This window comes from Miscanthus floridulus, chromosome 2 (assembly GCF_019320115.1).
Source record: "Miscanthus floridulus cultivar M001 chromosome 2, ASM1932011v1, whole genome shotgun sequence".
NCBI classification, from domain to species: domain Eukaryota; kingdom Viridiplantae; phylum Streptophyta; class Magnoliopsida; order Poales; family Poaceae; genus Miscanthus; species Miscanthus floridulus.
Genome location: NC_089581.1, coordinates 171,358,159 through 171,384,959, shown reverse-complemented (window position 1 = coordinate 171,384,959; position 26,801 = coordinate 171,358,159). Strand labels below are relative to the sequence as shown.

General features: G+C 42.9%; 1 protein-coding gene across 1 annotated transcript; it reads right to left on the bottom strand.

Moving 5' to 3' along the window:
- Positions 1–2,121: 2,121 nt before the first annotated feature.
- LOC136535701 (uncharacterized) lies at positions 2,122–4,615 on the bottom strand. Its single transcript, XM_066528075.1, has 2 exons — positions 2,830–4,615; positions 2,122–2,728 (listed from the first exon to the last, which is right to left on the bottom strand). Exons 1-2 carry the CDS (start codon positions 4,579–4,581, stop codon positions 2,273–2,275), a joined length of 2,208 nt encoding a protein of 735 aa, XP_066384172.1. The 5' UTR covers positions 4,582–4,615; the 3' UTR covers positions 2,122–2,272.
- Between the last annotated feature and the right edge of the window lie 22,186 nt (positions 4,616–26,801).

The window sequence follows — 26,801 nt, the reverse complement described above, 5'->3', positions numbered from 1 at the left end:
AGCGAACGAGCACGCGCGTGTTCACGCCGGCCTGGCCCACGCGCCGCAGCGTCATCAATGGCGTGACGACGGCGGCTGCAACCACGTGCACGGAATCAAACTAGGCCAGGGCATAGAGCATTGCGGCATAGACACGAGCGCAAGGGGTGACAGCAACGGTAGTAGGCGTGTCGCGAGGCACGATGAACTTGGCAGCACGGCCACGCGGCAGCAGCGGCGGCCTCACACGGCAGCGCCCATGACTATTCCCACGGCACACGGCTAGCCCAGCGTGGCAACACGAGGGCGCGCGCGAGGCGCACCGACGTGGCGAAGTCAACCACTGACACACGGTGACCGCGCCGACGTGGGGGAAGCAAACCAGAAACGTGTTGTGCATGGATTTTAAAGCTTCTACCGCGACCAAACCATTACTCCTAAACATAAATGGTCTTCACTGCACTCAAGATGGTATATGAGGCTACTTAATCAAGCTGTAATACTACATCGCTCTTTAACATAATTCCTCAAAATAGTTTGCTAAACATAGCAATGTCTAACCGTCAACGGACTTGGAATTTTTTCTAAGTTTTGAGTTGAACTCTATTTCAAATTGCATTTCTAAGCTATTGGAAATATTAGCTAGCAATGTTGTTTTTCAACAACAAGTATTTCATCATCTTCTACAAAGTTCACACTCCAAACTTTATTTAAGCCCCCATATATAAGTTCTATAGTAATTTTACTCAATAAAAATTGCTTTACAACCATACTTGATAATTGTACGAATCGTGGAGTAACTTTTCGTTTTGCATTCTTATTGATCGTTTTAGTTGAAATACTTCACCTATTTGTTTCATCACATGCATTACCCCATAAGTATGATGCTCATAACGTGTTTTAGTAAATGATTTAGGGTGTAACACCGAGGGTGTTACAATAACGCACTACCAAAATGGTGGAATTCTCCTAATATTTTTAATTAGTAATAAAACACTACCACTAGTCATAGCACAAGAAAATCTCACTAGAAGATATTTAGTAGGGAAAGTTTGTACTAAATTTTAAATGCCAAAACACTAGAAGAAGCCCACATCATTAGGAGAAATCTAAAATTTTGGTTGTGACGCTTCTATGTCTGTCAGTTACACACTGAAAAAATAGTTACACACTGCAAATGGTGAACTAAGAGAGTTTCAATGCGTAGTGCATGTCAAAAATTATAGCTCCAAATTATAATAAAGATAGATGTTTGATGAATAGATTGATCATGAGAGCAAGCAGTCATTAATGCAAATATGACGATTCAGTAAAAAGGCAAATAAAAAATTTAACCAAGTGCATGTTATTTTGGAAATAAATTAGATGGGTGAGGGACACATCGATGCTTAGGTGCACTCCCCTCCCCGATAGACGCCCGAGTCCGACGGCATTGCACGCGCAACATCTGGAGTTGAAGCCGCGGTCTTCTCTCTCTCCTCCCCGATGGATATGCAAACCAGTGCGAGGACCACGCTCCAGCTCCAGATGCGGCGCATGCGATGCCGTCGGGCTCTATGTGGCATCCATGGGGGAGGGGAGCGCACCTACGCGTCCGTGCGTCCCTTGCCCACCCAATTTATTTCCGTTATTTTTAGAAAGAAAGTAATTTGGAGCACAACGGACAAACTGCTATAAACCGATAGCGACAAAAAGGAAAACACTAGCTGGATATCATAAAGAAAGGGGACCAGAGAGTCAGATGCAGAGAGTTTCTTAGGCTCCGTGCGAGCTTACTACTACCCCATCATAAATATAAACCTCATTTTTCCAGAAATCAAACAATCACGTTTCTTCTGGCTAACCGTTGTTCTAGAGCATCCAAATGTTGCGATGACCACCGGTAGATTTGTATTGCCCCCAAGATGCTAGTGAAGATTCTTAAACTTGACTTTGTGATTCACTCGAGAAGAGAATAGAGTTGAAAGAGACTTAACCTTTGTGACTTCCTCATCAACAAAGATGTCGATGACAGGTTAAATCTTGTGTATGTCCCTTGTTGTTGTTGATATTATTTTCTAGTATATATATAGTTAAACGTAAAAAAGTTTGACTTTTTTAGAAGTGAAATGTGTAATTATTTTAAGGCAAAAGAAGTATAGCCATGATAACCCTTTATTGCACTTTCACACAATAACGAATACAGTGATACAAGAAAGCATAAGCATACAGAAGTACTACCATGCAAATACGGCACAATCAAACCGAATACAGAGTAAAAATAATTAACTGTTTCAGCCGTGTAAATCACTTTTCAGCGTATCTGTGACCGTGATGTGCAGGCCTGCTGCTGGCTCATGAGCTCCATGGCGGAGTCGACGAGCGAGCCGACGCTGACGGCGCGGCGGCTGAGCCCGACGCTGCCCGAGAACACGTTGAAGCGCTCGAGGCCGGAGGTGGTTTCCGCGACGCGCCTCTGCTCGGCCTCCATCCCGAGCTCCACGAAGAGCGACACGAAGCGCGCGTCCGACCGCATCAACGCGATGGCGAGCTCCAGCGTGTACAGCCGGATGCGCGGCACCTCCAGGGACGGGCGGCTGTACTCCCGCAGGACCAGCACCAGCGTCCGCGCCAGCGCTGTGTCCGTGACGCCCGCCGTGGCGAGGCTCGCCCGGAGCTCCCCAGGCTGCATGAACCGGAACATCTGCGCCGCGAGGCCGAGGGAGATGTTGAGGAGCTTCGTCTTCTCCACCATGATACTGCGCAGCACCTGTGTTTCAGAACGAAGAAAGAAAAAAGATTAGGAAACGGTTGATGACCAATCACACCATAGCCGATGCACTGTGCACAGAGTGTACTGCCAGAAACTACCTTGGTGGCGCCGGCGGTGACTCCTCTCAGTGTAAGCTGCCACTCGTCCCCAGCGTAGGTGCACAGGTTGCGCAGGATCCTTGCGGCGCTGATGACGACGACGGGATCACTCAGCGCCTCGACCAGCCGCTCCACACCTCCGCCGAACGCCATGATGATCGCGCCGCAGTTCCTGCGGCTGTCGAGCGCCAGCATCGCCAGAGCCTCGCCGGCCTCCACCCGGACAGCGTCCTTGTGCCGGTCGGGCGCTGCCTCCTGCTTTTCCGGCAAGAACATCGCCACCAGCGTGCTGAGCACACCCCCCGTGCCGCCGATCATCTCCCTCGCCTCCTCGTCCATGGCGAGGTTCGTCAGTATCTCGATCGCCAGGCGGTGCAGCTCGGACACGTCCTTCTCGTCGTGCTGCTGCTGCAGCACCTCCCTGACGTTGCTCACGGTGAACACAATGTCAGACAGCTCCCTCCGGAGCACCTTTCCGGTGGTCCCCGTCGTGCTCGCCAGCCTCTTCACAACGCGGAGCGACTGCTTCACCGCCTTGAGGCGCATGTCTGTCGGCGGCCCCGTCGCCGGCCCGTTTGCTATTATGCCCGAGTAGGAGATGATCTTGTCGAGAAGGCCCCTAGTCTTCCCGATCTTGTCGCAGTTGTCGTGGTCGCGCGCTAGCTTGTTGAGGATGGACAGCCCGAGGAGGTTGAGCTCGTCGAAGTCGGCGTAGAGCAAGGAAGCCACGGACTCCATGGCGCCGGGAATGCCGGTGACGCGGAGCGCGTTGACCTTCCTTCCAGTGAGCATGAACACGACGACCGCCGCAGAGCGGCGCACGTCCTTCTCCGAGGCGTTCTTCCAGCTGAGCATCTCGATAAGGCGCTCGATGGCGGGTCCGGACGTGCCGATCTTGCGGAGCGTGGCGTCGGCGAAGCGGTCGGACTCGACGAGCGCCGCTAGGATGCTGGCGCCGAGGCGCTGCTCGTCGTGCGAGCCCGCCGTGAGCAGGTCGTCGGCGTAGGATACGAGGTCCATGTGCAGGCCGTCGAAGATGCTGCCGTTAAGGCACCGGGAGTAGGAGTCGTAGAAGAAGCGGCGGACGGCGACGGCGCGGCAGGCGGTGGCGAGGTGGCAGTCCTTGGCGACGCGCTCGAGCAGGCGGTGGTGGCCCACCCTCCACTCCCACAGCGCCTTCTCGACGAGGAACAGCAGGGCCTCGGCGAGCGCGAGGCCGTAGAATATGTCGAGCGCGGAGTGGCGGTTGACGCGGGCCTCCTCGCTGCCGCCGTAGCGCTGGTGGACGAGGCGGACGAGGGAGAGCGCGGCGCAGGAGGACGCGGACAGCAGCTGCAGCCAATGGAAGACGCGGCCGACGGCCCACGACACGGGCGCGCGGCCCGTGGTCTCGTGCTGCCACTCCAGCTCGTGGCTGCGTCCCAGGATCCGGGCGCCCTCCACCAGCAGCAGGGTGGTGATGCACCAGAAGTCGGTCTGGCCCAGCGTGATGGCGAAGCCGCCGAGCAGCACGACCGTGGCCCAGATGAAGCCCAGCGTGCCGAGCCGGCTGGCCGCCTTCTCGAGCACCGCGAGCTGGAGCGCCAGCATGGTCAGCCGGCGCTCCGGCGGCGGCGCATCGTCTTCGTCGCCAACGACGGTTGCGCGGACATGCGGGGTCATCACCGACTTCTGCGGCTCGAACAGCGTCGGCAGCTGGTCGGGGATCAGCACGCGCACGCTCCGGGTGGCAAGGCTCACGCGGCGATCCATTATTGCCGACTTCAGCTTTGCTCTGGACACGAGCTATCTGGGTAGCGAGCAGTGTGACGCGCTGACACGACGAGTCCACTAAGCTTGGTTTAGCACACTGGCATCTGCCGATTATTTATAGGCAAGTGCAGCTAGCTGTGAAGGTGCTGTGCAGTGCAGCATGCAGATATTTGGAAGCGGGATGTGTTCATAGCGTACGTACGGTACGTACTTGCATTGGAGCTTGGAGGAGATTCGTGGCAGACTGGCAGGCATTGACGCATGTCTCACGTTGACATGTGGTCGATTTCTTGCGTGCATTTGGAGGTTTATTTCAGGCCTTTGACGGGAAGGAGATGCTCTCTCCTTTCTTCTTGTTACAAAACTCGGTTGCCGAATGGGGCAACAGCGCCAAACGCATGCCCTGGGCGTTGGATGCCAACGTGTTCCCTGTTATTCCCGGTCCAAAAAAAAATGCACTTAATCAAAGAATATCAACACATGTGGCGTCGCACGTCGTCGTCTACGGATCCATGGATCTGGTGATCCCACAAAGGACACGATCTTAGAATCTAGGTGTAGTTGTAGGATCTGTTTGTGTACTCGTGGTGTGTGTGAGTGGTGTGTGTGTGGCGTTGGTGTGTGTCTGTTCACGAACAGATACTACAGTTGTACCTAGATGAGAGGCGAAAAAAATCAACACATGTGGCTCTAAATAGTTATATATTATAAAAAGTATAGGAGTTGCTATATTTCAGTCGCCTGAAATATATGAACCATCTCAGGCGACGTCCAGGGCCCTTGGATCTGCATCCAAGGGTCAGATCTGTTCTCTGTTGTTTTTCTATAGCAGGCAACAAAACGGGTCCGCAAATGAACCCGCAAACCCAACCAAAGCAGCTACCGGGCCCGCCAAACCTTAACGGGTGCAAGATCCGATACCCGCTATATCAAATAACTACTCATTCGGCCCACAAAGCAGCTATTCGGCCCAATTAAACAGTACACAGAAATTACAGCTCTGCCACTACACCCTCCAGCAAGAAAGAAAAACCCCCGATCAATCTGGATCTAGAAGGGGAATTAGAGAGGAGAGAAGAGCGAAAATTAAAGAATAAATGCACAGGTAAAACACAAGAAGATGAACAAGGGCAAATGATATGATCTGCCTAGGAAAAAGGTACTAACCAGCAAGATTATTCTATTTCTTGCCTTCATCTCCTTTTTCTCATTGCATCAGTTCACTGAAACACCTGAACCGTAACCATCTTGCTTCTGTCTTCTTTGTTGCTGTTGCTATAGCTCTATAGTTATCCAAAGTAAAGTACACTTGTCAAACCAATTTAGATTTCCAGTTATATGTCTCCAACAATTACAAATCATAACAGTGACCATAGAGCAAATCTAGTGGGATCCATGCCTACATGGTGGTTGATGACTACAAGAACAATGTGTTATGAACCTAGGCAACTTGTATAGGATTTAGGGGCAACTTGTATAGAATTCAGAGGCAACTTGTAAAGGATTTAGGGGTAACTTGTATAGAATTCAGAGACAACTTGTATAGGATTTAGGGGGAACTTGTATAGAATTCAGAGGCAACTAGTATAGGATTTAGAGGTAACTTGTATAGGATTTTGGGGAAACTTGTAAAGAACTCAGAGGCAACTTGATCACAAATTGATCAGCTTGTGGAATTCCTTGCACATGACAGAATTGCAATAGAGGCAGACACCCTTCTTTTTTGCTTGTTTATTTTGGTTGTAAGTTTAGATGACCACCACAAATGTCATTGTCCACTGGCTGACTGCAATGCAAAAGATCTTCTTACACCTAAAAATAACAGTTTGTTGCATGTTTATGTAGGTTCATAATGAAGGACTGCATCAAATAGGAGATGAAGACTTCTTAAGGGAAATGGGTATTGGATGTGATGACACTGGACTGGAACTTACACAATTATCAGAGATAACAGCTAACATACATTGTGAACAGGTTTGAAAAATTGATTTATCTTATTATATGCAGAGTGCTTTGGCAGTGTTGCTTTCACTAATCGGTTTATCTTAATATATGCAGAGTGCTTTAGCAAGAGATTTAGAAGCCAATATTCAAAGTTACTACAATTTTGATTCAAACATTGTAAACCCCAATTATACTAATGAGGTAAATAAAAATTGCAGTTATTACATATTAAGAAAACTACATTTGCAATGCTACAAACTTGTAATTTAGACTATTCCTAATTGCAACTACTGATATTTGAGTTTCTTTTTGTTTGTTTGTAATGAACAAGATAGTTCATCAGCACTACTGGACTACAATTGTTATGGACAGGATAGTCTTCTTCATATGTAGGGTGCGTCCGAAAGAGAAGTGGAATTCAATCCTGAGAGCTACTACATGTTTCATACAAACATTGAAAATGCCAACAATACTCATGAGGTAAAAAGGAATTCAACTTATAACACATATTGTCAGTGTGACATATATAAGTTCATCAAACCCTGTGCAAAAAAATATAATAATAATAATGCAGTAGGCACTACAAATTTGACTTACTTTGTCTTGCTTCAATGTGTTATTCCACTACTTTGTCTTCCTCTCTATCTCCTTGGCATTTGACTGACCTCATGCTGTAACAGCAGAGCTCAATACCACCAGTGAACTACAACAGCTATGGACAAGAACAAGAAATGCAGAGACAAGAAGTGAGATTCCTAACACTCGCATTTCACAATTTTTTTTAAAAAATGGGTACTAACAAAAGAACTAAGATTTTATTGTAACGGTGAACCCCAAAATTTGCAGGAGATCATATCACCAGGAGGAACAAGTTATGTACTATCACGGGGCGGATCAAGCTATACAAGCCTTATGAACCAAGTCATAGCTTAGGCTAAATCTTCAAATCAGAATTATGAAGAATTTTTGTCATCTGAAATGACAGGAAGTTTCATGGACATACTCAATGAGCCATTTCCACTAGAGGTATTTACTTGTTCTCTACATATACAGCTAAATTACTTTGTTTGCTACAATACAAGATGAAATATCTAACAGTACACCTTTTTCCTTACCGGTGAAAACAACCAGATGTTCATCACTACCAATAGAATCTATGATCCACCACAAGATGATGTAGACGGCCTGCGAAATGAAGAATCAGAAGCAGTACCAGAGTTTGCAAATGAAGAAAACATGGTACATGAGGAAAGACAAGATGAACAAGGCAGTGAAGGGGAGCAAGATACAGAGGGCAACATGACAAAACAACATCTAGTAGCAAGTGAAGAACAAGATGAAGAAGAGCTCAGGGCAATTCAGATTGAAAGCCAAAGTATTATGGCAGCTGAGTGTTTGTCTCACGAACATGCTAGCAGGCATGCTCCTTAGCTAGGCATGAAATTCAAAACAACAGAAGATGAGTACAGTTTCTACAATGACTACGCATTTATAGTCGGGTTTTCATTGGTCAAATGGCACACATACAAGTGCCAAGACAAGAAAGGTCACAACTATGGCTAGGTAACAAGGGTCACATACAAGTGTAACTTGTCTAGTAAGAGAAAGGAGGGTGATAGCACTGATGTTTCAGGAGTACGAAGCACAAGAAACAACAAAAGGAAGATTTATGTTTCAGGAGTCTAAAGCGCAAGAAATAACAAAAAGAAGATTTCTGGTACACCGCCAACACCTAATCCTGTGCCAAACAAAAGGAAAACAAGTACGCTTGTACCAACTGAGTGCCCCGCTGAACTTGTTGTCACACTACAGAATGGAGAATGGACAATAACCAGGTTGAATCTTGAGCATAATCATGCGTTTGCAAGCAAGGATCAGAAGAATAAACTGTTTTCACAGGTTAGGATGACTGAAATGGTGAAGGAACTTATTGCAACATTCAACAAAGTGAACCTACCAGATAGGAAGATTATGGCAGTTCTATCTTATATAAGAGGGGATGTCACTCCATACAACAAGAAACATATCAGCAACGAGAAGACAAAGATAAATAAGGCAACATCGGATAATGACATGCAGCAAGTGTATGACTGGTTCTCTAAGAAATAGGCTGAGGACCTAGTGTTCTTCTATAAGTTTTCCATAGATGAAAACAACAAAGTGAAAAACATTTTCTGGTCCAATGGTACAAGCAGAAGGTACTATGAGGAATTTGGAGATTGCATCAGTTTTGATACAACCTACAATACAAACAAGTACTCCCTCAAGTTTGCACCAATTGTTGGTATTACAGGTCATGGGGACAATTGCCTGTTTGGCTGCGCTTTCATAATGGATGAAACTACAGAAACTTTTGAGTGGTTGTTTCAGACAATGCTGACTTGTATGGGAGGAAAGCACCCTAAAACTATAATCACTGACCAGGACCTAGCAATGAAGGCTGCTATTAGAAACGTTCTACCAGACACTATTCATCAGAACTGCTTCTTCCACATTGTGAAGAAAGCTTAGGAGAAAGGTGGCAGGATATTTTCATTGGAAAGGAACAAGAAGCTGCATGACGATCTCTTTGACATTCTTAGGAACTCATTGACCGAAACAGAGTTTGAGTACTTATACAAGAAGTTGCCACAAACATATGATGTCGGTGGCTTCAGATACCTTGATGACATGTGGTTTAATAGGGAAAATTTTGTTCCATGTTACTTCAAGAAGCATTTCTTCCCTTTCATCAACTCTACAGCGAGAAGTGAAGGCACAAATGCATTATTCAAACTGGATGTCACACCAAGGTATAGTATTATGAGATTTATGAATGAGTTCCAAAGAATTTCAGATACAACAGAAAAGAATCAAGCAGAACAGGACTTTGAAACTAGATCAATGCCTTGGTTGAGTATGGCATATGAGTTCGAAAGGCAGGCTGCAAGGCTATACAACAGAAAGATATTCTTCAAGTTTCAAAAGGAGCTCATATTGGCAACAAAGTATGAGGCTCAAGAACTTCAGAAAGATCAAGTTTATGCAGTGTTAAAATCAGAGTACCATAGGCAGTTTGAGTTCAGAATAAGGAGATACATTGTGACAGTAGACTTGACATAGAAAAACTACAGATGTCTGTGTTGCAAATTTGAAAAAGATTGTATAATATGCTGCCATATCATCAAGGTGCTCACAAACCTAAATATATCTCAGCTAGATGACAGTTATTTTATTGAAAGATGGAGGGCTAAAGAGAGGAAACAGTTGACAAGGCAAAATACTATACCAGAAATAGAGATTGAGAAGAGCAGGCCATTGAGGCACAACATATTGTCAAACAAGTTGAGCAATATTGCTTCAGATGGATCAAGAACAATGAAAACATTCAACTATGTTCTAGAAGAAGCCGAGCGAATGCAAAGAAAACTCAATGAACCAGCGATGAAGTTAGACTGCAACAATCACAATCTGTTCAACAAAGTGGTACTAATGTTTTGCAAGATGCTAATGATGTAGTCAGACTACCTCAAACAGAATCAGCTCAAGAAAGTGATACAATGCTTTTGCAAGACCCTAATAATGCTCAGAAAAGAGGAAGGCCCAAGAAAGTGACCAGGCAAATAGGAATAGTTGAGGACATCAGAAGCAAAGCAAAAAGCAACTTTACCTATACACACTGTCGTGAAGGAGGGCATAACATCAAGACAAGCCAAAAAAGCATCTTCCTCTTGTGCCAAAAAAACAAAGAAAAGGAAATCAGGTAACACAGAGAAACATAGGCAAAAAGTAAATGTTAGCACTACAACAACAGATGTCACTTCTTCATATGTATATTCATCTAATGGTGTTGATATTATCATGCAGGAGATGTTGACAACACCAATAAATAGTAGCAGTGCAAGTGCAGCAAGCAAACCAAAGAAGGGGAAAGTCAAGAATTGAGAAAACCAAAAACAAGAGATGGAATGCTAATAGCTGCAACTACAGTGGCCAAATAATTTATGTAATTTATTAGTAATAGAGCAATTGTAAATTCAGTACTATTATATCTTTAGTCCTACAATGAAATGTATCTATCTGAGGCTACTGGAAGAGACTACTGGGCCGCAACTTGATAAAACATGGATTGCACGTGCTCATAACTAAAATTGCAGTGCCCTACACTTGCAATTTACATTACATCAAACTGCAATTACATAACTGAATATTTAAGTTGTTTGGTTTACATATGCAGTGGCCTACAACTACTGCTACTGCTAAGAGAACTTGGTGCAGACATACATACCTACCATATGCTTCATCCATGGTTTCAATTGGATTGTTATTTTTCTTTTTTGTTGCAAGCTGCAAAAAAATAACAACTTTTGAGTCATCCTTGTTATAACAATTACCATCACGCTTCACAACTAAAATTATCAACACATAAATATTTCAATCACTCACACAAAGAGTTCACAAATCCTAGCAATATCAAGAAAGGCGACCCTCTGCTTGAGCAATGGCATGTTCTGCTCTAACTTGCTTAGGTGGCCTCCCACTCCTGATATCGGCAGAATTGGAGCTAGGTGGCCTTCCCATCTTCCTGTACAGACAAACCCAACAAACAAGATAATGTAGTCAAATCACAATACATAGGAAAAAGTTGACATAAATATTAGCAAGCATGGCAGCATGGTTACAGTATAATATACTGCAAGGTACCACGGACACAAGTAGAACTGCATGTTAAATGCAGTTCATAAGACAAAAGCAAAGGGAAAATCAGATCCAACTGTAACGACAAAGGCAAATGGATAAACTTACTTCCTCATGGACTATCAATCTTCTGCATTCGGTCTACTAGTTCTCTTGCAGACTTGGAAAAATTCTTAAACCCCTAAAGAAAACAACCAAATTAAATAAAAGCATGGTTGCATATATAATCAATATGCAAGAAATGGTTGCACAGAATATACAGAACAGGAAAGACAACTAAATGATGAAATCATTCTAGATCAAGAAAAACACATAACAATTGTTGATGAGGCCATCGAACCTCCTGTGAACTATGCAGTAACAAATACTCTGATATATTCAGACCAAGCATAGAATTTGTTGAAAAACACAGATGGAACAACCCCCACATCTTGGCCTACCTCCACAAACCTTCATCTAACACAAACACAGATCACATAGGACAGAGCACAAAGGATAATTTCTTTCTATGGAAGGACAAGGATAAAAACTTGGTGTGGGCTGACACATAACACAACAAACATAAGACAAGGTGTGTTAGCATAAATCACAAAGGACAATTTCTTTCTATGGAAGGACAAGGATACAAACTAGGTGAGAGTAAGCACAATCACAAATAACAAAGAAATCACAAGAAACATATAACAAGGCGACTCATATTGTCATCATATGATCAATTCAACAACTATCAATGAGTTAAAAAGCAAGTGCTACATAGACTAAATTTAAAAATGCAAAACTCACCTGTTGCCATGGTACTGAGGACAAAGGATCTCAATAAGATGCTGGTTGGACTTTAACTGACCGCGTACCCTCATGGTGCTTCTAGTATCCATGCACAAAAGTCATACTTCAACATCTTGGTCTGTAAGAACAAAATCAAACTCATAATAATATAACACAAGACCCAATTGAACTATCTATAAACAAGAAGACAAGAGGAACATGCACAACCCTCAAACTTCTCCTTGTCTTCCCTATAAAAGGTTAGTAGTACACAACAAAAAACACTTATAGAGAAACCCATAAAACTAGAATAATGGGTACAAAAGAGTTAACATTAGCAATCCAACAGAATATTATCATCTTGTTTACTTTAGCCTCTTCAATGTATATTAAAATTTACAACCACTTTAGCATCAAATGCTCTCACCAAACTAGCTACTTCTTTACAAAGTGGCATGCACTCATAGTAAGAACCTACACCCTATATTGACCTAAACGCAAGATCTAGAGACAAGCCTCAAATCATGCTCCCTGATTCAAATTGCCAGAGACCTGAGAAAGAAAAAAATAGAAACAAACAATCAGATTCAAAAACATGAAGTTATAATAAACAAAGTGACATTGGAACTAATATTACCTCCTTCACTTTGCATGTACCATCATATGCACTATTGTATTCATTGAAAACCATGTCATTAACAAGTTTGATGCGAAGTTGACTAATATCATCTTCGGTGTACTTCTCCAACATATTCAGATGGACTTCAAAATGCTCTAGATTCTTTATAGCATACACACCACTATCATTGATTATGCTGAAAAAAGAAAAAGAAAAAGGAAAAAATAGGAAACAATGGGACTATAAGCACAAACAAAATCCACATGATCTATATAAATCAAAGGACTACATTTCAATCACATACTTATCATATTGCTGGGTATAGTTCCAAAGAAGACATGGAATGCATGTAAGCCATAGTCGATATTAACAACTTGTTTCCAGATGGTGGCCAAGTTGTCTAGCTACAAATCAGGCAAAAAGAAAATGACTACACCATGCAAAATAATATTTGTTTCGATGAAGGATATAGTAAACTACTGTAGCACTGAAAATAATGGGAAAAACTACCACTGCAATACTGAAAAAAGACAAATGGTGCATATACAAATACAAACTGATACTTACAAATTCATCTTTCACAGCTTTGTGGAAAGCTGAGTCTACTCCAAAGCACATGTGCATGAATCCAAGATTATACACCATCTTAGGCTAAAATACAGTACAACAACATACCACCGATCATGGAAGAGTATTGGAAAATAGAGCTGACAAAATAACAAACATTATGATTATTAGTAACATCACATAGTAGGACTAGAACACAACATTTATGCTAGTACTCTTTTTCAAACAATAGAGAAGATATGTTACGCACATAGTCGCTGGATGTTAAAGGCCTGGCACGATGAGCACCCTTAAAGCATCTCACAGTAGTCTCAAATAGCTCCTTCTCCTTCTCATCATCACGACCATGATTTCCAATAAGATAATCCTACAATAACAAATTGACCGATATTATTTCCATATAGTGCAAACATATAGTTTACAAAGAATACATCAACGACTACTAACCCCAACTTTAGAGAAGAAGTAATGCTTTCTAGAATCCCTGGGGTGTTTTCTAAGGAACAGCAGCTTGCAAAATGCGTTCACTACAAAATGGTTGACCTTTTCGCCAGGCCGAAGAGAAGATGAAAGTGCACTCAACAAGACAACAACAAACCCATAATCCACCACTTTTAGACTACAAACATAAAAACAAAACAATTCACAGTGAATTGGTACAAGTATTAACACACGGTGCTGCAGAAGGCTAAGAATGGGAAAATTGTGTAAATTTCAAACTTACTTCAAGTGTTCGCTGCTTTCTCCTATCTTCAAAATAGCTTCATACACATCAGATTCAAGTTTGGACACACTAATCTTGGATTGAGGGATGATAAAAGGGCTGATCTTGTACATGTTGGGCTTCGCAAGCCGTCTAGGATGATGAATAGCAACCTTTGAACTCAAAGACTGCTAAACAGCTTCACTAGATGACTCAGAGTTCAATACAAATCCATTGCTGCCAACAGACTTTACAGACAAGCAAGGCCCACCAACCACAGACTTTTCACGATGGGATGGAAGACGTGATTGAATAGGTGTCTGCAAAACATACAACAAGGAACACATAAAATTGTTCGAAAAATGGAAAAACTAATAGTGTTAGAGCAAGGATCTAATAATTTCAATATATCCTAAAACTGCATCACAAAAAATCACACAAACACAATACGATACACTTATAAAGAAAAAAGAAGGGGGCATTTACTCCAAATATATATACAACACTAGTACTAGTTCACAAGAGTATGAACATTACTACAACCATGTCTCCAAAAAAGATAAAGCAAAAGGAAGTAGGCACCATCACATTATCTCCCACCACAAACTTTCCAGAATGATAAGATTAGGTACGCCTATTTACAATTTTTATAGGATCTCCATAAAGACTGACTGCAGCAAGAGGAATAGGTTGACTTGGATCTTCTTCGATCCCAGAATATTCAGTTAAAGGTAAAGACTCCATACGGATAATGTCCTAAAACAACAATAAATACAGAAATAAGACCAGAGAGATCAAAAGTTACATCACAATACAAAATCGATATAACGCAATAGGGAGGATTACATTTTCAACATTCCCATTTATCTTAGTCCCAGCATTTCTAGTGCCAATGGTCTCCTCATTGCTCACATTACCACCTCTAGGAGACGTCGGCTTATCAACAAAAACCCATTCTTTAGATGCAGACCTAGATTTCAAGTTCAAGTTGCTTTTGGTTTCAACATATGAAAAAATGAAACTAAATCAGATGGGAAAACATTCCTTGTACATCAAAACTACTTGGCATCTACAGAAACAAAACAACATACATTTCCAGGGACACCTCTATGGGACATATTAGCACCAACTTTCTGACCTGAAGTAGGAACTCTACTCAACTGCAGCAACAAAGAATAAATAAAATTTCATATATATAATATATAATGACTTAGCATCGGAAGAATAAACAAGATGGAAGAGGACATGTACCATAGACAACGCTCTATCAAGAGGACAAGATGTATCACAAGTTGTACCAATAGGGCGCCTCAAGTTAAAATCTACAACATAATTTCCTAAGTCATCTAGTTCTTCAAACATTCTGAACGAAGGTACACTAGGGCTAAGAAAGAATGGAGTCTTCGTCTTCAGACAAGGTTCCTTGACAGGTGCTTTTCCAGCAAAAAAAATATAAGACAATAAAGAAGGCTGAAACTTAAATGAAATAAAAAAGTCATATTGCACAATTCAAATACTACAATTGCAGAATTACAAAGGTGCAATTTACTGATAAAGAGAATGCAACATAAAAAATAGGGACTAACCATTAAGATCTTGAGCAAAAACTGCATTTTCATCCAAGTCAGCCCTAGAACCAGCTTGAGCATTCTCCACTCCACAAGGACCAAGACCACTCAGAGAACCAATAGCATTCCTTAGACTCGGTGCTTTTCCTGTTTGTCCTACATAGAGACCATGCTCAAACATGAGCCTAATTCATATATCTTAGATTTCATAAAGTATTTTTTTTCATCAGCGAGACAAACCTGGGGCCCTCTCAACTGTACCAACCAAGGGGATAGCAGTGGCCGCATTAGTTGTCTTGCCTTCATGAACAGTAGGAACCAAGGGGGAAGCAGTATATGCACTAGTTGCTTCGCCTTCCTAAACAATAGAGAACAGAATGAAACAAGTCTATTCAGTAGGGTATTTCATTTACTACATCAATACCTAGTAGTGTATATTACTAACAGCAAAAATATGCTAGAACCTATGCCTATTTGATCATGGAATAGCAGAACAGCTACAAAAGCATATAAAAACAAGAACCAAATAATGCAAAACTCACTTTTAGATGGAGCTTTTGACGTTTAGTTGCAACATTAGTAGTTAACACTTGGTCTTCCTCAATAACTACAGTATTATCCGTGTTACATCCATTTCCAGTTTGATCCGGCATAGTTGCCTAAAAAGACAAAAGTGACCCAACAATTTAGAAAATAAACAACTGAAGACAAATAAAATGAGAAATAGGAACATTCACCTTGGCATTATGATCTTTTATGTGACTCAGAGGGGACTTGCCAAGACGTTGAGAGAGTCGAGTCCTAGACGCTACACTATTGGCACTCGAATATTGTGATGCACATCTTTTCCTCTTCCTTTTACTTATAGCTGAACCTGAAAATAATCATAAGATTATGAACACACATACAAACAAATCAACTAAATGCAGAAATAAATGTTACACAACATTCCATGTACCTTCAGCTAATGAGTCTTTGGAAGGAATAATTTCAGTTGACTGAGAAGTACGACAATTCTCACCACCAGATCCATCGTATAATCCATCAGATTCAATTTTATCAGTCACAGAGCATTCTTCTTCATTTGTTTCAGTAGGAGCAGCAACTGTAGGATGCACATCTTCAATAATGGTATTATTTGCAGCAGTAGCAGCACCATCCACTTCTTTCACAGCTATTTTACTTGTATCACCAGCCATTCCCGTATCAAAGACATCATCTTGCACAACAAAATGTCCTAGAGAAGGCAGTGGGGCTTCATATTCAGCATGAACAGCATCATCATCACCATTATGATGTGCTGGAGAAGGAAGAGGAGCTTCATATTCAGCAGGGATACCATCAACAACTCCATCATCACCATCATCATGTCTTGGAGGGGGCACTCTAGCAGCAGAACCCTCAGCCTCATCAGAAGCATCACCACCATGATTAATTACATGAGTCCTATGCATGTACATAAACATCTTAGCAACAAGTGTGCCTAGGCTCCTAAAGCCTAGTCTTGTATGGTGGTTTTCAAAAATATTGCACATGTTATCCATGTCCTGTAATGCCAAGTTAATAGTAACATATGAATCATGTAAATTTCATTATACAAGAGTAATGAAATGATCAAATCAAAGGATTGCACAAAGACACATACATTTGTCCTGATGAAATCACGTCTATCCAAAGTTCTCCTAAAAAGAGCACAAGCCTCTTCTAGTAGATACTCTTTAGCATAGCATGTGTCATCGATGGATTTCACCTACATAAAATCAACTCAACCAGTGATCTCAAAAAACCCTTACAGCTAATACAACTCTAGATGTGCATTAGAAGTCAACAAAAACCCAATAATAGAATGTTAACAAGGCATGGGCAGCCACACAAACTTCATAGAGAACTAGGGGCTATTAGATTACCATCCAATGCCCCAGGATTCATCATGCATGTATGATTTTTAGAATAAAATTTAGAGGAAGATATTTTCTATTTCAACACAGCTTTCTTTCAGTAGGGTGTTTAGACCATTTATTTGGCTAAGAGAAGTAAAGGAGAGCTTTTATTTGGATAGGACAAGTAGATGTAGAAAGTTTTGAGATATCACACAGCAGATAAATTACTTCTAAAACTTAATAAATACTGCACAGGACAAAATAAAACACTACCTACAACTACTACAAAGATATAAAAAAAGGAAAAAGTTAAAGAAAGATTTGTTCTTGTATGACTACAGAACATTATCAATCCATCAAGATAATTGGCTAAAACATGCTTCTTCAATGTATTACCAAATTTCACTAAATAGATAGCCACTGGTTCTAAAAACTAAACAGGCAGCCTCTGAAATTAATCACAGTCAGACCAACAACATCGCTACAGAAATCACAATCTTGAGCTATGAACTTAATACAAGAATGACACTTGCACAGATTTGACATGCATATTGCACATGCTTATAACTAAAATTGCAATGGTCGTAACTTGTAATTTATATTATTGGTGATTGTAATAAATGCCTTTGATCAAGTAAGCAACCTAAGATCAACACTCAAGATTTTTGGTAGATTTTTTTCATTCTAGACAATACAACACCAATGTATATTGGGCAAGCAAAACCACAATAAATAGATGAAAAGTTGTGTTAGCAGAATCAGAAGAGAATTTTTTCTAAGAAAGCACAAGGTCAACATTTTGCTGACAGTAAGAATCAGAAGAGCCTTAGGGCACTAAGACTAAGAAACATTTATACAACTCCAGAAAGATCTAAACTCATGCAGCAAGGATACATGATACATCAATAAAGCTCATGGATACACAACATCACAACTACAAATATGAATTTTTAGGTTCACTACTCACCGGTCGCTTTCCATAAATCTCACCAGACACACGATCATATGAAGCAAAGGTCTTGATCATCGAGCCCTTCCAACAATGGATTCTTGGCAGATCTAGGGACAGCTGATTACATACTCCAAAGTTGATATAATCAAGATAATAACCCTACATATGATTTCAAAGGCATAACTAAAACATGCTGCATAACCAAAAAACGGACAACTGAATAAAGGAAAAAAAATACAAATATAGGCACACTTACAGCTAGAAAGTATCTGCAACCACCAATTGTACTTCGATGCTTCTTTCTGTAGTTTGTAATGGAAGAAAACATCCAATCATAGATGAACTTTGACTAATTCCATTCTTTCACCTTAGATACATCAATCAATGAACCTAGATACTGCGGGCTCGGATAAGTACTAGAATTAGCACAAAGAAATGTAGACAAGGCTACAACCATGAAGTATCGAAGCACGTCATCATCAGATAACGTGCCTCCTACCAACTTGTCCCCAAATGTCTTGATCGTGGGCAAAGAGGGCTCTTTGATTGCTAAAAGGAAGTTGCGCTTCGTAGACTCAGTATAATTCTCCTTAATATCTTCACCATCATTTGGAAGCCCTAAAAAGAGATGGACTAACAATGGATCCAATGGAATCACTTTCCCTCTAACTACTATGTCACTACAACTCACATCTACTTGATCTGCTATCCATTGCACAAATCCTCTGGGTGCTGAGCAACCATCGTACTCTAGTAAAATTCCAAAGCCATGATGCCTAATAATTTTCTTTTTGCGCTCATCCAACTTTGCTATTATCTTTTCTCCAAAGTACTTGCTATTAAACCTACTTCCTAGTCTCTCTGATGTACCTGCAACGCCACTCAATTTCCCTTTACCTCTACCTCTAACTGTTCTAATACTCTGTAAAACAATGCAACAAAAAAGAAAATCTAGTTAGGATACTAGAATCACTAAACATGGTGACAAATTTAGCAAAAAACTTGATTAGTTGGCTATGTTTTTTGAACAAAACCTATTCCCTAAAATATCATGCTCATCATGCATCCGCTCAATCATAATGCTATTGAATTTACCTTTCTAGTCTGGACACCTGAACTCCTTGCTTTCCCTTTCTTCTCAACAAACTTAGCAAATTGAGAATACATAATAGAAACAAAAATATCAGGTACAGTTCAAATGCAAATAGCACTATACAAGAACAAAAGTACATGATGAGATCAAGCATTCAAGAACAGAAAAGAAAAATAGGCAAGGACCAATGCCACCAGTATCACTCAATCATCTACAGTATAATAATCATGCAGTATATACAGGAACAATAAACTAGCATGGACCCTAAACTACTACTACTACAGGAGTAATACAAAACTAAAACATCCACAACAAGATATATCAAATATTAACAGACAAAGGTTTCAGAACATACTCCACAAATGGCTTTTTGAACATGCTTCAAAGTTTTCAACATTTCACTAGTATCAATATTATCATCTTCAGGATTTGGATCCTAAAAAAGGCAACAAGATATATCAAATATCAAATTATTATAATACACAAGTGCACACACAAAAACAAAGTCAAAATAAACTTAGTACCTCGCCATCATTGAAAGGATCAGAGGTTTCCTCTTCTGAGTTGTTAGGAAGATCATCCTCACTCTCACTATTTGTAGACTCACCATCAGAAAGAAACTCATCATCATCCATGGCTACATAACAAAAAAATGGTTAATGATCTCATTGCTAGCTGCAGTAAAAAACCAATCGAATTGAAATTTAGCAAAGCTCTCTACAGATGAGGGGTCAGGGCCTAGCATGTCAAGTGCATAAGAAGCTAAAATTACTAGTACAAGGACTTCTATATAAAGAAGGAAATTACTAGAACAGGAGCATGATTTTGACCAGAACGCCTAGATGCTTGACATGCTGCTTGTGGATAGCATTGCTCACCCTATAGAATTTTCATATATTGTGCAAAGGAAATTCAGTCCTGAAATGCGAAATGCATAGCACTCTCATGGTTTCTTATTAATATGTAGATAGTACAATAGTATAGTACAACACATAATTCAGTTATCAAAATTACATAACAAAGGCACACAAAATCAGGTGCCACATGTGTATCACCTATGTCAAGAGGGTGCACAATGACTGACTGAAATACCAGGAGCCCATAAAACTCCAAAACATGCAGTAAGTTGTGGGAGCTTAAACAAATTTCTAAAATAAACCATGCATGTGAGCTCAAACTTATAAAAATAGATCCCAATATATGCAGTACTTGCCAAAGTCAGGAGACGGTAAAAACTAGATGAGCTCCATGCAATTACTAAAAAATGTTATTGTAACAAATCAATATTGCTCCATCCAATTGTGCAACCTCAAACACCATGTGGTCCATTGCAATTTTGTCAGCTATGTTATCTTAGAAGAGGCCTACTGCATGCAAGAACCAATCACATGAAGAACACAGACACATGCAGACACAAACACAAATCAATTTAGTCCTATTTAACGTATCTGACAGAACCAAATAAACAAAAATTGCTAAATGGCAGTCCTATTTAAGCATGTGAATCAGCGAGCACATCTGCACATGCATGGAGGATCGAAATCATATCATAGCATTAGCAATAGCATATATAGCATACATTGTATCTGAATCTGAAATCATATCATAGCATTAGCAATAGCAATAGCATATATTCAACAGAGAACCGTACTCTGATGGAAGCTCAGTACCATACAAAAAAAATTAAAACTAATCAAGTTATCAAACAACTCACTATAAATCAGAACTAGTATCTGAATCTGAAATGAACAAAAAAGAATGGAACACACAGTTAAAAGACTAGATATTACACATGTTAAACACCATAATTGCAGTAATTTAAGTATGCAATTTACTACTTATAAATGTGCAATCAAGAAATGCATACTACACACATATTTATTGTACAGTATATGCAACACATAGTTAAAAGATGTAAGCTCCTACTATTCTACTACAACAGCCACAAGATAGCCTAGCAATACAAAACCAACGATCGGGAATAATTTTGAAATAAACTGTGCATGTACATGAAACACCAGTGATTTATTTAGATAGATCAGGAAATAGGTTCAGTAGAGGACCTGCACAAGGATAAATCATGGCTAGACCACCAACCAAAAGCAAGAAATCTGACAGTTGAAAAAAATGGAACTAAAAACACAAGCATTGGTAAATGTAAAAAAAATGTCCTCACACATATATGATGATAATCTATATTGTAGAGCATTTTATTAAGGATAAAACCAATAATAGATCAGTAAGCAGCACATTTAGGTAGAGAATAGCCCTTTTCGATTTTTCAATATGTTGTGGTATAGTCCTCTCTTCAACTATAGATCAAATAAACCATTGAACAAGCATACCAAGCAAAAAAAAGCAAGCACCATTGCTGACCATAAAAACCATTGCACACAAATAACAATAACAAATCGCCCTAATGCTGAGGCTGCTACACCATGGCGCACAGCATGAGCCGTAGCTAGCTCGCTCAACCCAACACAACAAACATAAACACCACCAATCTCTAACCCTATGACCTCCTGACGCTAGAAGATTTTACCAATCAAGCAAATCGACACCACATCATGTAGCAGCATAGGCAAATCGACACCATATTGCAATGCTCCTTCGGATCTGTTGGATCCCCTATACTTCACCTGGATCCAATCTTCTACCAGCAATGCAAGCCTCTTCACAATTGTCAGGCTCCTTTAGGGCGACTAAAAAAATGAAAAATCAAACAAATCCTAGCTCCCCCTCGATCCCAGCCGCAAATCGAACCAGACCATAGCATGGAGACCAAAGAGGCGTTATCCCAGCATGGAGGCAAGCTGCAGCTGTCCTGGCGCCTGTCCTGCTACCCCTCGAGCAGGGGGACTTCCAAAAACCCGCAACAAAATCAAACAAGCACAAAATCAAGGGGCTAAATAAGTGCAAATCACCCCTCCTCCACCTCGCCTCACATCATCCCCACCCCACCTTGCTTCCGCCCGATCGCTCGTCGGCTACCGCTGAAGCGATGACACAAGCAGACTCATCCTCGGTGATACAACGCCCATCCAAGTGAGGCGAAAGCAAGCAGACTCATCCTCCATGAAATCAAACCACAAATACATCAAAGATGCAATCAAATCATAGATCTACTGAACCATAAACACAGATGACCCAAAAAATAGAGCTCAAATCAGGGGAGAGAGCGCAGCGTAAGAAGGTACCTGCTGACATCAAGCTATGGCGGAGCAGCGAGCCTCCGAATCGCTGAGGAGGGGACACCGACGAGCCTCGATGGGGAGGACCATGGAGAGGGGCAGAACAATCACCACCGCGACGAGCTCCAGAAAGCACAATACCTTTCCTGTCTGTGCGCGGGGATCGAGGAATACGAACAGTCTCAGAATTGGGTTCTTGGTCCATTGGGTAGTAGCGGATGCGGCCTCCAGTGCCCGGACCCGATAAGAAAGATCGTACCCAAAGCACACGAACGTCTCCTGAGAGAGAGCCTAGATTTCAGGCGACTATACAATAGGAAATGTGAAAAAGTATATTCCATGATGAATCTATTGATACTTATTTGGCATAACAAATATTTGTAGTTGTTTATATAAATTTGGTCAAAAAATTGGGATAGTTTGTGTCGGTGTGAAATTTGACCAACAAGTAAATATTTGTAGTTTTGTCGTGCGTTGTGATCGGATGTGGCCTAACACTCAATGACACAGGATTTATACTGGTTTAGGCGGCGTGCCCTACATCTAGTTTCAGTCGCTCGGTGACTTTATTCCTGAGCCCAGATGCTCGAAGTTTGCTGTGGGGTTACAAACGAGTAGTAATAAAAAGGGGGTGTTAAAGGCTCGGTCGGACTCTGAACCGAATAAGAGAGAGTGACGGGTGCTCTAATGTGCGCTAAGTATTGAAGCGTATGCTCTGTGTAGCTGTCGAGTTCTAGAGCTATTGAGTTGTTCAAGTCCTCATGTCGTTGAGTCCTCGAATCATCTCGCCCCCCTGCTGGGAGAGAGCGCATCCCCTTTTATAGTTGAAAGGGATGGCCTTACAAGTCAGAGAGAAAGAGAGAGTGTATACGTATGCTACCTAGTTTTGTTGCCCATGCTGTCAGGTATGAGATGGTCGTCGATGCCCACAATACTATTTATGTTCAGACGCATCAGGCAGGCTCTACCGTGTTCGCCTGGTACGACAAACATCGGCGCCTATAATACTATTTGTGCTCCGACGCGTCTGAAAAGTTGTATAATGCCCGTCTAGCATGGCCTAGAGGCACCATCCTGTAGGTGCGCAGGGTATGGCAGAGCATAGTCCTCGGTATTATGGTTGACTTGAGCACCTTACCTTATCTGCTCCCCCTGATCCTCGGGCCCTCATCGAGCGGGCATCCCCAGTTGGTCGTTCCTAGTCGGCCCCGACCATGTCGATCGAGAAAGAGCAGCGAGCAGAGGTCCGGCGTATCCTCGGTTAGAGAAAGAGGTCGGAGTTAGATTGTGGTTCCACCTTGGCCAGGCCTTCTGATCGGGGACCGAATCATTGTTTCAGCCTGTCATTATGTATCTAGGCCGGCCTAGGCGTGCGTTGTTGCTGCGCCGCTTGCCGAGCCGGGTTTTGCAGGGAAGCAGGTCCATTGGGGACCCTGGGTTTATGAACCCGACAGGAGCCCCTGAGCCCCTTTCGAACTTCTGTGAAGCCATGAAGGAGCTATTCACATACGGAGCCCAAACTCGAGGGGTCGGGTGAGACATAGCCCATGACCTTAGGGTTAGACGAGATAGAGCGTGAACCCAAGTGTCGGGCAAGATGGAGCGTGAACCTAAGGGTCCGACGAGACAGAGTGCGAACCCAAGGGTCGGGTGAGACAGAGCACGAACCCAAGTGTTGGGCGAGATAAAGCCCGCAGCTGAGGGGTCAGGCGAGACGGAAGTGGGTGTAGCCCCCGAGCCTGTAGCCAGCTAGAGAGTTGGTCAGAGGCTAAGCACCTTGGTACTCTTTTCTAGGGTTGTGGATTCTTTTGTTCCTTCCGGTTAGGGTGTTCGCCCGTGTTCATTCTGGCCACATCCTGTGCGGTCAGTTGGACTCCCGAGTCAAGGTCGAGTGGCCCGAGCCCTTGAGCCCCATTGGGCTCGGTAGGGGTCGGTCGAGTTTCATGTGTCACCTCATCGGTGGTTTCCACAACTAGAGGGGTTGAGCTAACGTCGCTTGCCTCGATCACTCAAGTGATGCGCTTGGTGAGCTTAATAACGGGCATGTTCAAGTGGAATCTAGGTTCATCATTCATAATGGGGTTGGCATAGCCCTCATGTGGCATTCCACTGCTCCTCAACCCACCTTCTGGTAGACGCCCGTGCTATTCTGGAGACCAACTCAGGTGGCCCGTTGGCCTCCCCTCGATGGAGATTCTATGGGCATGGCTTGAAGTCAGGATCGAACGAGCATGTCGAGATGACCCTATCCGCTTCTGAGCAGATTGGGTGTAGGCTGCTGGGGCTCATCTACGTTTTCTCCACTGGCTTTGTTTGACGCGAGGTGGCCTCGAGCCCTTTGTGGGCGGGCCTTCGAACCCCAGTCAATCATCGCTCATATCGAATGAGACGACTACCGCTTCATGATGCAACGCGAAGCATTGTGATGCAACAATTGCATATGCAATGCTTGGATATATGGGATGAATGTACGAATAAATATGTGACTAAATCTATGAATGCATATATGAGGATGGATGAATGAATGCTCATGCACTGGGAAAGTAGAATGGGGGTTGGTAAAGTTACCTCGATGGCTCGAGTGACGGGTCCAGGGAGCTCCTATCGCATATGTCCGAGTGGGATCCGTATCCGTTGTTCATGACAGGGTTGGCATAACCCGCATGGGGCATCCCACTGCTCTTTACCTATCTCTTGGCAGCCGCCCGAGCTGTTCGATCGACTCGGGTGACCCGTTGGCCTCTCCTCGATGGAAATTACGTCGGTGGGCTCCTCCAAACCCTGCCTGGGAAGGCGAAGGGTTGTTTGCATGTGGTTGCACCTTGTTTCCTATGCCCGAGTTGTGGTAGTGGTGGGGCCCCACCCAAGCCACATCCCGTTAGCCAGTCAATGTTTTGTCGGGCAGGCCACGTCCTGTCAGCCAGGGCCACATCCCACCGCACGCCTTTCAACATTAAATAGGGGGAAGAGAGAAGGTTTTCCTCTCATTCTTTCACCTTTCTTCAGCTGCTGTCATTTCTCCTTCTTTCTTTTTGCCAAGCCTGTTCATGTGCCATGGTGGTTTCTAGGAGAGAGGAGGGCAGAGTGAGAGAGAGAGAGAAAACTCATAGATTCATTCGTAAATCCGAGGTGCGATGTCGAACTGGAGGCCTTCCAACATGGATGAGGAGGTGCTGGCCACCTGCACTAATAAGGGGCTACTCCCATCAAAGGAGGTGGCGCATTGAAGGGCTCCTATGCTAGGGGAGGTTGTTTTGCAACCCTAGGACGATGAGGTTGTCTCCTTCGTTGCCTTCCATGAGCGCGGGCTCGGGTATCCCATGCACTGGTTCTTGCATGGACTCCTCAACGAGTGGGTCCTAGAATTGTAGCACCTCAACCCGACTGGGGTACTGCACATCGCTGGCTTCGTCACTGTCTATGAGGCCTTTCTTGGGATGGAGCCACATGTGGACCCCTTCTGGTGGATTTTCAGTAGGCAAGCCCTGTCCGAGGGGAAGCCACCTACAATCGCACCGATTGGGGGATTTGCCCTGCAGAAGAGGCCGAAGCCATCGGTCCCCTACCCTATGTACTCCCCCTATGACTCCAACCGAGGGTGACACGGCAAGTGGTTCTATATTAGGAACCCGGCGGAGGCGCCATTCTCGACGTTCACCAGGGAAAGGCCAGAGAGGAGGGAAAGCTGGTTGTGGGGTCCCACCCATCGGTAGAACAAGCTAGAGATTATTGAGACAGAACTTTGGAGGCTCGTGCGGCATGGCCTCAATGGGTTGTGGGTCTTCCATACCTTCTTCCGCCATCAGGTTGCTCCATTGGTGGAGAGAACGTGACCGATGTGGGAATACTCCAGCCCAATGGATCCCGACCATGCGTCGCCAGAGGAGTTGCCAAAGGATGAAGTCTGGAGTCATCTCGATCGGGTGCTATAGTTGAGGGATGAAGACTCCCTCGAAGGTACGCCCGGACCCCTTCATGCCACGAAGCTATCCAATTTCGTATGTTTTTTCCCATGACCTTTTCCTTCTGGTTTTGATGTTTAGATTAATTTTGAGTTGCCCATTTCTAAGGGACTCACGGGCTATAAATCCCATCTGCATCTTTCAAGAGGACCAAAAGGCATGGTTCGGCAAGCTGCCTAGAGGGAGGACGTGCTTGCCAAGAAGAAGAAAAAAGCCAAGAAGGTCCAAAGGAGGTTCGATAAGGAGAAGGAGATCAATCGACGGGGCTAGGGGGTGAGAGCCAAAGCAATGTGGAGGCG